Source organism: Falco biarmicus, chromosome 3 (genome assembly GCF_023638135.1).
Source record: "Falco biarmicus isolate bFalBia1 chromosome 3, bFalBia1.pri, whole genome shotgun sequence".
Classification (NCBI taxonomy): Eukaryota; Metazoa; Chordata; class Aves; order Falconiformes; family Falconidae; genus Falco; species Falco biarmicus.
The window spans coordinates 52,804,202-52,815,840 of record NC_079290.1 but is presented as its reverse complement, the minus strand read 5'-3'; the positions used below and the strand labels follow the sequence as shown (position 1 = coordinate 52,815,840).

General features: G+C 37.6%; 1 protein-coding gene across 4 annotated transcripts in view; it reads right to left on the bottom strand.

Annotated features, from left to right (window-relative positions):
* Positions 1–3,037: 3,037 nt before the first annotated feature.
* The window catches only part of TRAPPC8 (trafficking protein particle complex subunit 8), a 55,581-nt gene continuing 46,979 nt past the window's right edge, over positions 3,038–11,639 (bottom strand). For 2 of the 4 annotated variants that reach the window (XM_056331281.1, XM_056331283.1), the window contains 4 exons: positions 9,222–9,269; positions 7,658–7,803; positions 6,027–6,116; positions 3,038–4,079 (listed from right to left, as the gene is read on the bottom strand). In XM_056331281.1, the coding sequence (XP_056187256.1) occupies positions 3,845–4,079; positions 6,027–6,116; positions 7,658–7,803; positions 9,222–9,269 (519 nt within the window). In that variant the 3' untranslated portion in view covers positions 3,038–3,844. The remainder of the gene's footprint in view (positions 4,080–6,026; positions 6,117–7,657; positions 7,804–9,221; positions 9,270–11,639) is intronic. The other 2 variants (XM_056331282.1, XM_056331284.1) reach the window with 1 other exon arrangement.

Below are 11,639 nucleotides of genomic sequence, written 5' to 3'. Positions count from 1 at the left end.
AGATATCACCTGAAGTCACACATACTAATGAATGCATACAAGTTCTGCAAGCAAACTATAAATATATGGAGCACTAGTCATCCCACTTCAATGTGCACAGGAAAACTAAACAAGGAAGATTATTTCTGCTGCTTTATAGGACAGACCTAAAATGAGAATAGGCTGGCTGAATTACAACAGAAAGAAGTAGCAGCACGCAAATAAACAATTTAGCTGTACATGAATGTCATTACAGACTGATAATAGAATTCACTCTCAAAGAAGTGATGTAAAGCGTAGAAGCCATCAGCTGCATGACTGATACTACCTTCATTCTCAAACTATGCTTTCACAAAACTTTGCGTGCTTTCTACGCCACATTCACGGCCTACTGAAGACGCTATAAAACCTTATTACTACAGATTTGCACTGCACAAAATAGCAGTCAGCCAGTGCAGCGTCCCAACAATTTTTGGCAAAGCTGCCTAGAACCACCAGAATTCCCATAGCACTGGATGGCGTAGTGCACGCCCTGAAGAATGAAAGGGATGGCAGAATTCACCAGAATTTCAGGAGCAAGGTCATTGGTGACACAGCTCAAATAAAAAAGCCTTTTTTCAAGTCTACTATGGAATTACTAAATGGAATTACTTGTGTTTTAAGTAATACAGGATTAAATTATTCCCAAATTTCCCACCATGCCCAGAATGAAACTGGGTATTTCACTTTACACCAAAACACCCAGCTTGGCAAGTTTCATAGTTTTATGTTACAGAAGTAGTAAAAAAAAAAAACCCAAAAATTCACTGGATTCCTAAAAATGACAAAGATCCCCTGGATTTAGTAATTTTTGAGGGCTCTTTCTAGCCCTCTCAAAGCAAGATGTGATGCTTTCATCTACTCTGGGCTGTAACATTCTTGTGACAGACACCTTAGGATGCTCTTGCACCTTACAGGAGGTTCACAGGATTCTTCTGAAGGTAGTAGAGTTTCAGCCTTTGAAGAGATACTTATTTGCTCAATAGCAAGACCTGATTAATTTTCATTTCAACACAACTGGTTTTCATCCTTTGTAGGTCCACACACGGGCACAGCCTTCCATATGAAAACTCATTAAGGAGCCAGGCGTAGCTGCTAACTCCTCTCCTAAGTAATCACATCGTAAATGAACCTCTGTTCTGACATGCCAATGATTACCTTTCAAACCCATTTTGAACAGCTCCATGCTTTTTAGACAGCATAATGTGCATAATCAGCAACACACCATGAGAGAACCAGTGCCAATATGGAAATAAAGGATGTTAATGATTACAAAGATAGAGTCACAGGAAGACAGCGGCCTCCTCTAACAGTATACCAAGCTTTAGAAGTTCGAATCACAGATACTGTTTTTCAGTAAATGGTCTTAGGATATGACAAGTTACAAACATCAGCATTTTTGGAATCACCATGTAGAGAAAGAGAATAAAGGGGAGATTCTACTTAAGTGTGAAGAGAAAGCAAATTAAGTTTGTTTGGTTTTTTTTTTTTGTTATTTGATACTATGTCCTTAGCATAATCAAAAAGTCTGGCTTATTGTTGGTTTGACAGCCCATACTGCTGAGCTTCGCAGAACTCCCTGGGAACACTTGGTATACATACAAAAGCATCATGTGTAGAGACACAGACATAGAAACACATCTCAAAACCGCATGCTAGGGAGGCTGCTAATTCTACCCATGCTGAATAAAACACTACTCCCACTCTTTTAGCCTCCTGTCACGTCATTAGCTCACCATAATCCTATGAACATCCCCAGAAACATAAGGGTCCATGTAGACAGAGTACTTCCTTCAAGCCAAGCTACATAATGTGTGTTACCACATTTTTTATCTAGATTAGTACTAACAGACATGGCAAGTGCTGGTTTACTTCACATAAGAGTTAGTATCACTGACAAGTAATACACCAGCCAACGGGACAGCAGTCTGGGAGGTTCTGTAGTTAGTCAAGCTTGCAGCAAGCTTGCTCTTTATAGCAGTGCAACTTCTAAATCAGAGGAACCCATTTCTTACCAGTTTCTTCTGGTAAGGCTGAAAAGCAGTTAAACTTCTGACCCATCTCTCACAAAACTCTTGTTGAAACATCTGCTATCAGAATAATGTGGCATTGTGCTACTCAAGTATTTGAATAAAAGTCTTAAACACCAACCGTGATTAGAACGTTACAGCCTACCTGCTGGCTAGCTGAAAGGCATCAGTAATGACTATTCCCCTAAGAGTACCAAGTCAGAAAGAGGACTAATGACATGGCTTAAAGAATGCCAAGAATCATTTAGAAAGATTAGTAATCCAATCTGCCTAACAGCAGAAAAGAACAACCCCTGAAGCAACATATTCATTGTTAGATTACAAGCATTCTATTGATTTACCAACAAGATCCACAGTCATATATAGTACAACTATGAAAGGCCACATGCTGTGAATGGGTTTTAAGACTTCTCAGGAAGTCTTAAGTCTTGTAGACAGTCATACAGTAGTACTGAATACGAGTAAAATTGGAAACCTTACCTAAAAAAGAAAAAAATCCATCTGAAGGCAGATGTACCTTTTCATAAGCCTATTGTTGCCCTATGAAAAAAAATTTCCTTCAGCCACAAAATAAAGAAACGTAGGACTTCAAGCACCCAGAGCAGATTGCCAGATTTTCCTTGTACTTCACTAACTCATCATAAACCATAACTCCTTACTCTTACCTGGTTTTGCTGCACTTGATTGTTTCACATCGCCTTCCCCACGTTCAGAAGCTTTTACTCAAAATTCCCCAGCACGTAGCCAATAAGTGAGATCTCCTACACAGCCGAATTCTGCGTTGCTCCTGGAAACACTGGACAACTCAAAAGGCAAATACAGCTGCCACTATGAGTTTCAGTGCACACCAGCACTACACATAGCAACAGGACAGGAACTGCACCTGAACAGAGAGGGCCACGATGAAGACAGTACAGAATATGTATACAGAATCAGCACCTGTAGATTGCTATAGCTATATAAAAAGGAAAGAAAAGGCCACAAATCCATACAGTGAATATGGTGTATGTTTTATTCTATTTACAGTACATTTGTTATAAATATAATACATTTCTTGAAAATCTTGAGTAGATTTTTTTAAAACAGATCAATTGTTATAGTTACATAACAAAGTAAGTGACAATTTAAATGACAATCTCATGGTTGTGAAATAGTGCATTCTGTGTTGAGATGAATGAGAAAATACTCAAACTGGCTGAAGAAATTATTTTTTAAACACCTTAGGTGGGACTTGTATGTAAACCTCGAAAGGTCACTAGTTTCCATAAACATGAAAACTCAAAACTTTAAACTAAAGAACTGAGAAACAGAAACAGATTTGAGAGACCTTACTGAGCTTCACAGTAAAGTTGGGGTTTATCATGACTAATGGCTTCAGACAGGAAAGAGCCAACGAGGGTTTCTTCCTGAACCATATCCTAATACAGCCACAAATATTAAACACACCATGCTGGAAGTTGTAACAGCAGTCAAGCTGCATTTTTGACAGGGCATAGGGCATACAAATATGTTCAGATCTGGAGCTGAAGAGTATTTTGTGTTATGAATATCTTAGTTACCAGGGAAGAAATACATTATAAAAGGATAAATGTATTTTCAGTCCAACGTGCATTGCATTGAGAAACAAACTGACAAGTCACCTGAATATTTTGCTATTTTCTTTCCTACACAATCTTTAGTAACAAGTTAGATGTCTGAGGTGCTACTTCCAAAACCTGCAGCAATATGTCAACCAGCAATATCAGAAAAGAATCCCATTTTATTTCTCATTAAGTGTGATTTTTTTCAGGAAGCAGTCAGATATTATTGATAATAATCAGTGCAGGCATGGAATTCTGCTGACTCGTTTCGAACAAAGTAACTTGGTCCACTAGCTTGGCAAATACTCTGGGGGTTCCAAGATTATAGACACCTGTATGAACAAAGCAAGCTTTCAGCTGCAAGCTATAGACCTCCTGGCTTTTAAGTTGAAGCTTGTACTGTGTTTGCCCAAGCCACGTAAAAGATCCATGGATTTCTAGTGCTTCTGGGCTGAAAAAGAAGGTAGCATCGTTATTTCTCTGCATTCGAAGCATGTATTACCAGTTTACATGATTCCCTCCAGCCTCAAGTTTTCTCAAGATTTTAGAATGTACTATGTCTGTCACCAGCCCATAAAAATATACATTTGTTTATGATTTCTGAAAACTTATTTTTGAAAAGTCAGGAATTCAGAAGTTCAGTTACTACTCTGGCAGTCTCTGGATGCATGAGTGCCTACTGCCATTTGTCTTTGATGTCTTTGAAGTTTTTAAGTCTTTTTGACTGGTTGCCTACAATAATTTCCCTGAAGTCACTGCCTTTCCCAGATTCATCATGCTCTTTGTTTCACATACACACCCACCCATTAAGACATTAAGGTTTTTCTAGCAAGACAAAGGTAGACTTTGAAAGGACAACAGTTGCAATCTAAGATACTAAATGCAGCTTCAGAAAAGGTCATGTCTATATGTCCTCTTCCCTACTACATCCACACACATGCTCATCCTTGCAAACATACACACACTGAGAGTAGCTAAGGTATCTTCACTGATCCTTATGTCCGACTATCAGCTCAATTTAACTTTGGGTCCTTACTTCCTATCAAATATGTTTTAATGTTCTCTGACTCACACTTAACACACTCTTTACAGTGGCTCTCCCCTTGGCTCAGATCCATCAGTAGAAATCTTTAAAGCATTTCTTTGGTTCCTAGTATACTGTACACTATATACAGATCCTCACTAAACATATGGATAGTGAGGAATTCCAGTGTGTTCCCAGCTTCCTACAGAACCTGCACATAACGCTAACAACTGACATAGTAACAAGATCCAGAAAGTTTTAGGAATTCCTACATAAGGTATTCTTAGGCCTGCCCCATGAGCTAGAATCCAATCAGAGTGCATATCCACAGAAGTAGTCCACCTACTTTAGAGGTACTGCATTAATAAAGGGGGGGGGGGGGGGGGGGGAGTTGTTTGTTTTTAAGAAGTTTCAAGGCACATGACTACACTGTTCTTCCAAAGACATGTCATACAATGGCCATCTTGTGAAAAGACCGGACCAATGAATAGCTTCCTAATGTTAACTGATAAGTAAAACATATTTAAGTCTTCTGTCCTCTATTTGTGAACCTGTTTCCCATGCCTAAGCCTACCTCAGTGTCTTCACAATCTGCTATCTTGCCCCAAGAATATACAAGTCAAGAATCCCAGAGTCTATTTTGTGGTAAGCGGACCAAGTAGCATTATACCTGGTGGCAGGGTGGTATTTAAGGCAGGGGAGAGGGAGTGTCACCTGAATTACACAACCACTTCCGTTAAAACACTACTATTAACAATGGTATACCACGGTACTGAATTATCTCTCTCCCACAGAAATCCTTAGTAAAACTTTTAGAAGCAATTCACAAAACATTTCCTCAGTGCTGATATTTTTGCACATAATACTACAGTTCTAAGCAAAAAGCTAGTCATAGGAATCAGTTGATAAACCTAGGGGAAGTCTTAAAAATACCTAAGGTTCTATGACATTTTATACTAAAGCCAAATTGCAGGAGGAAGTACTTGTTTAAACTTCAAAAGTGTTTTCTACAAATTACTTTGTATTTTAAAAATGACAACGCGACAACATACGTTTAATAAAGTAAGGTGGCTGAAGCTTGTATTTCAATAGTTCAAAAAGAACTTTTCCCTAAAAAAGATCTGCAGAGTTTAGATGCTCAAGAGTCACAATTCAAGGTCCTGTCTTAGCAACAGTCAGAAGCAAATTATAAATTGAGCACTGACTGGAGACTCCCATTTGGCTGTATGAAGCCTTTACCACCTTCCATTCTTTCAAAGAAGCCACTGTTGAGAAAATCCTATTCTAGATATTCAATACAGTTAAAACATTACATGACTCCCCAAAACTAGGAAGCGTTCTCAGAAAATAGTTTTATTAACATTCACACATTACCTTGTTGTTTTATGCCGCAAATCAATCATCACATCTACAACAGCCTGGGAACAATTGGAAAGTAGAAGAGTGACAGGTACCAGACAGAGGCTGCAAAGAGAAATAGTTCCATAGTAAAGGAGAAAAGTCTTACTTTGAGTAGTCTTAATTATACTCTTAAATAGTTGAAGTTAATTTCAAGAAATATTAATATGTAGTTGTCTATTATGCAGTCAGTGTACACTGCAATATGATCACTTACATTGACTAGAGTTACTTATAATAAAAGCTATTGAGGCAAACAGCATTGGCTCAGTTGAGCCAAATGAGTTACCACCTTCCTTCATCCAGCTGAGACAGGCCAGCAAAAGCGTAACTAATGCCTTACTTTACAGGAAATCCACCGTTACGACAAGAGACTCCTCAGAATGCGGTAACATCATCCAGTATGCTACTCTTAATAACCACTGTTCAGCAAGTTTTGTCTACTTTTCTTCTGCATCACCTCCTCTAGAGGAATTGCTAGCACCTGGCCTGAAGTTTCAGCCAGAACAGTGCCCCAACAGAACAGACAGCACATACATGTTTGGTGTTAATTTAAGCCTTTACCCTGAATAAAACTAATACAGTTAGTTGATATTCTGCTTTTTCAAAATTAGTATAATTGTTTTTATAAATAATGCTGCAGAAAGAAAGACCCCAAGATATTCACAGGCAGGTACAGAAAGTACAGCAGCTGAAACCACTTTGTGTGCACAGTAAGTGATTTGTGTCACTGAAATTCCTTGACACTGCTTAACAGTTTAATTATCCTAAACTTGAGTAACAAAAAAGAACAATCAGCATTATAACAAATAAGATATGAACTTGTTACTGGAATAATGCATGCTTTGTAACTGTCACTAAAATATGCCACCTTATAAAATGTTTAGATGTTTGATTTTATAAAGAAACATACATCTTTCTTTCGGCAATTTATATTAACTGAAATTTTAGGGAAAAAAGTGTAGCAGTTCTCAGATAAAACTACTCAAACCTGAACAGGTATTTATGTTTCAAGTACAATTCATTTCATACCTGGAAGTTAATCCAGAGGGCTTTGTTAGTATTTTAATTTTGAAGATTCATGGATTTCACAGGCTCCAATCAACTCACTCTAGCAGTCTGCTTTTTGGCAGACATTAATTCTGATACCCTTCCAGGAGACAAGCCCCAGTGATCTAAACTTACCACCTTTCCTTCTGACATAAATCAGAACCACAGGCAGCTAATCTTGGCAAGTCAGATGCTGTAGACATAACAGTTCTTTTGACTTAAAAGTACCTCTTGCTTTCTGTCTAGCTTCTCAGAGTAGTAACATTGTTTACTGACACCAAAAACAAAGGCAGCAGAGTATTTACTTTTCTTTCAGTGTGTTTGATAACATTACTAGTTAACATTAAGCCTGGAACTCTGGTATTACATCCTGCTTCTCTACCTGAAACTTTCATTTTACCTATGAAATTCTGAAGCAGTGACTTCAAGAATCGAGCAAGATTTCACCCTTGCCTAACAGACTATCTTATGTATCATAACCCACATAGCATCTCTCAATAGGATTCATATCAAATTGACAATATTTCAAAAGTTTCTAAAGAAAACGTTGCACTAACCTTTTTTGATGAAAAGAATGATTGAAAGACTCTGGATAATGAAGACTTGTCTTGATAAGATTAGAGAGCTGCTCTGGTGTTGGTCTTGCAGGTGCTGGCGTGTTTTCTGGTCGAAAAAACTTTAAGAGAACCACTTCTGGTAATTCCTGAAACACAAATTCAGATCAACATTTAAAATACTGACATTAGGTGCTGTGCAATGCAACAAGAAAACCCATCACAGAAGCTACAATTTTCCATTATGAACTATAATGCCAGGGAAATAAGTTTACAGCATCATGAAGCTTAAAGTTCTCTCTGATGTGCTCTGTATTTAAACATGCTAGCGAAGAACTGGTATGATTTATTTATTACCTTCTTCTGAGACACTTCACAGCTGCTTATGAAAACACTATCTGTACAAGTTTCACAGAAGCAGCTATTGTCGCAGTGATTTGTTAGTGTTTGTTCTTGTTTGTTTCTACAAAAAAGGGACAGCTTTTATACAATTCCCTATTGAGCAGCTGTACAAAAAAAAAAAAAAAAAAAAAATATCCATTACCTGCCCTGGGAAGTTCACAACAGGAAAACCAGTACCCAAGTTTCCCAAAACAGATCCAAAGTAAAAGCAAAGAAGTTTATAGGAACATGCTAACGATGATGGAAGGATTTAATAATGCAGAGAATCTTAAAAATTGTATAGCAAGCTCTTGCACATATGAAAATTACCTTTGTACCCAGCTGAAAGCCCAAGTCAAGCACTGACACACTACCTGGGATTCATCCTAACCCTGTGGGGAGAATCAATCTCTGAAGCAGAAGAAATTAGATGATTCACAAAGATGCAATGCCAAATGAGGCAATAAGGCTGCATTTGGTCCAGCATTACAGCACTACTGTAACACTGTCCAACATCATCTAATCTGTTTTGCGAGCAGGATTTATTCAGGAAGGGGCTGCCTTTTAGTATTCCCTTATGAATCTATTCTGCAAAAAGTCCACCTTTAGAAGAGAAAGGAATTTGCAGCAATAAGTGAGACCGACTACTAAAAGCATGTGAAAGAAAATTTTTAAAAGCCACCAATACATCAGTACAGTGTAGCAAAGCAATACTTGTTCATTTAAGGGTGATGGATTGCACCTTCTAAGTTGAAAATAAAACTACAGGCAAAACCTGACTCTCAATAACAGACACACTAAGCATTCTGTAATATGTATTAACATCTCAGTCACTGTTTGCCTGTGCTGGAAATACAACGAAGACATCACATGTTTTATCAGCCTTGCAATTCTCTCCTCTCAAAAGGAACGGCAGTTTTCTTAAAAAGTAATATGAGAAGAAAATAAAGATATTTGACAGTAACAATGAAATATATTTTGAGCATTGAATGAATTTGGAATTTCCACCCTACCCTATAGGTATCCAACTTGATGAAAATTGACAGCATGAACCACACCACAGATGAGATTATAGGTTTTCATTTAAATTGATCTTTCCCCTCAGATTATAATCCAACCAATTATTCAATGCCCTCTGCAACATACCGGTATCCTACACACTGTAGTTTGCCCTAGAGTCAATTACCTGTTCCAAGTCCTCCCAATCAGAATTCCCGAGTATTTTTTTAAAACCCTACAAAAGACAAATACGAAGGTTTATCTCTACAAATAGAAAGAACATCATGAAATGCAGCAGGAACATATACTGGTGAAAGTGCAGAGTGCCATTAATATTTCAAAACTTTAATTCTAATATTACACCTCCATTGAAGGACTTGTAATTAGTAAGATTAATCATTTGCCATCACAGAGCTAAACCTTAATTCCAGCCAGCCTTTGAGTGTCGGATTCAGAAAAAGATGTTTAGGTCTCCAAGTTCAGCTGCTCAAAGTCTAGGGGCTTTTTTTGTAATTCTGTACCTAGAACAAAGGCTAAGACATGACATTTAGTACATGATTCTCATACCTAATGGTTCAGGACAGAAGTAAGCACTTCCAAAAGGTAACCAGAAGATATGCATATGGATTAGGGAGCTACCTAGAGACAGCTAATATGTGCTAAGTTTAAGGATGCATTAATCTCCTGCCCTACTCTAGAGCTTAGGAAATTGGATCAAGGCTACAGAAAAGATGCCCCTGCCCGCTTGGGCATCTGTAGCCTTCCCTTCAAGAACATGCACCAAGCAGATAACCTCAAGACTTTTGCTTATTTACTCTTAGAAACAAAAGCAAAACAAAACAGAGAATTGAACAGGCCGCATTTTGTTGCTGAACCCCTAGAATATCAGCCCAAACTGAATATTGTCTTTCAAAAGGCAAATATGAAAGTTCTGACACTTAAAAGTCTACTTGTTGACCCATTATGGTTCCTTCAAAGCCTCCAGAAGTGCCATGGGCTCCAGTGTACAGCAAGCACCATATATTGCATACAAGAAGATAGTCCTTTAAAAAAAAAATAATCACAATATAATTTGAAGGTCTCATCCAAACATACTGGTAGAGGTACAGATAAGCTTGCCTGGAAGAGCCTTTCATCAAAAGAAGAATTTGGAAGAGCTGTATGGGAGGAAGTATTTATTTTTATTTTTAGGGTTTTTTTTTAATATATTTTACAGCTGCATTTTTAAGCTTTTTGGGTTTTGACTAGAAACATGCAACAGGCAGTAGGCACCAGAACCATGCTGCTCCCACAGTTACCTTTCAAGAGCTACAAATTGTGCAATTTGTGCTAGGAAAATTGTTTCTATTTTTAGAAAGCTTTTTGCTGCCCAAAGCCACCTACAAAGGCCAGCTTCAACAAATATACTTAAAACTTGACAAGCTTGCTGTTCCAAGTAGAATAATCTCAACAGCTTCACTTATTTGGTAGTTAGGAAAAAGCCAGAACCTTTGAAGTCTGATGTTTTGCTACGTTGAAACAAAGTTTATATCATCCCTTCTTACACTTGTGAAACTGGGTATTAGTCATTCACACTGGTTTTAGGTATCTCTTGCAACTGTACTAAGCTAGAAGTTGAAAAAGTCAAAATTTAGACCACTCAAAGCATCCTTTGCGTTATCTGATAGATGTAATAGGTAGGTCTGATCACAATATATGTTCCTCAATCTCTTAGAACACACTTTCAAAGTGAAAACTTCTTCCTTTCCATCAGACAGGTGGAAGTGATGGTATCTTCACATGCAGTCATTTTAAATGATTTTTTCTATGTAATATTAGACAGTTTCCAATTTCAGAAACAATCTCCTCAGTGACTGAGTCAATGTGCTCTTAAACAAACTAGAAAAAGCTCAACATCACAATTTGATTTCCAAGTTGTATGGAACTTCAGCCTATTCACCCCACAAATCACCAGTTACACATAGCCAAAAGGATTATTAACATGCTCAGTCAAGTATGTGGGACCAATACGCACAGCACAGAAGAAAACCTAAACAGGAAATTTACTTGTGCTTTGAGTTGTTCAAAAGCAGAATATGAAAGCAACAAAAAGTGAGACAAAGGAAGATCTTAAGCGATGTTTCTTTCTTCCTTCCCCATTTTAGATCAGAGAACTCCCATTTTAAAACCTCTGTTTTAAATTTGTTTCCTTCACCGTGTGACTCATCTATATTAATTCTAGCTCCTAACATCATAGAAATGATGACTTCAAGAGCAGTATTTTACTAAGACAAGACAGCAGTAATAATGCATTTGAAAACTCAAATGTTATCATCAGTTCTGCAGTCCATCCAATGGGTAAAAAAAGCAAATACAATTTTTCAGCTATTTGGAATATCTCATTCATGATAAAAACATAAGCCAGTCCTCCCAAACTGGCACAGTAACTAGGACATTGATACAAGAGTGAAAAACATACACTTCAGCTCTTTATTTACCCTTAGAAATTTTGCTTTCCCTCTATCAATCTGGTTTAAAGAAAGTCTTAAGCCCATTCCAACAGTCTGTGTTTGACTCAAGTACCCCTGCCCAAGTATTCTGTAAAAAAAAAAAATCTGAACTAGCG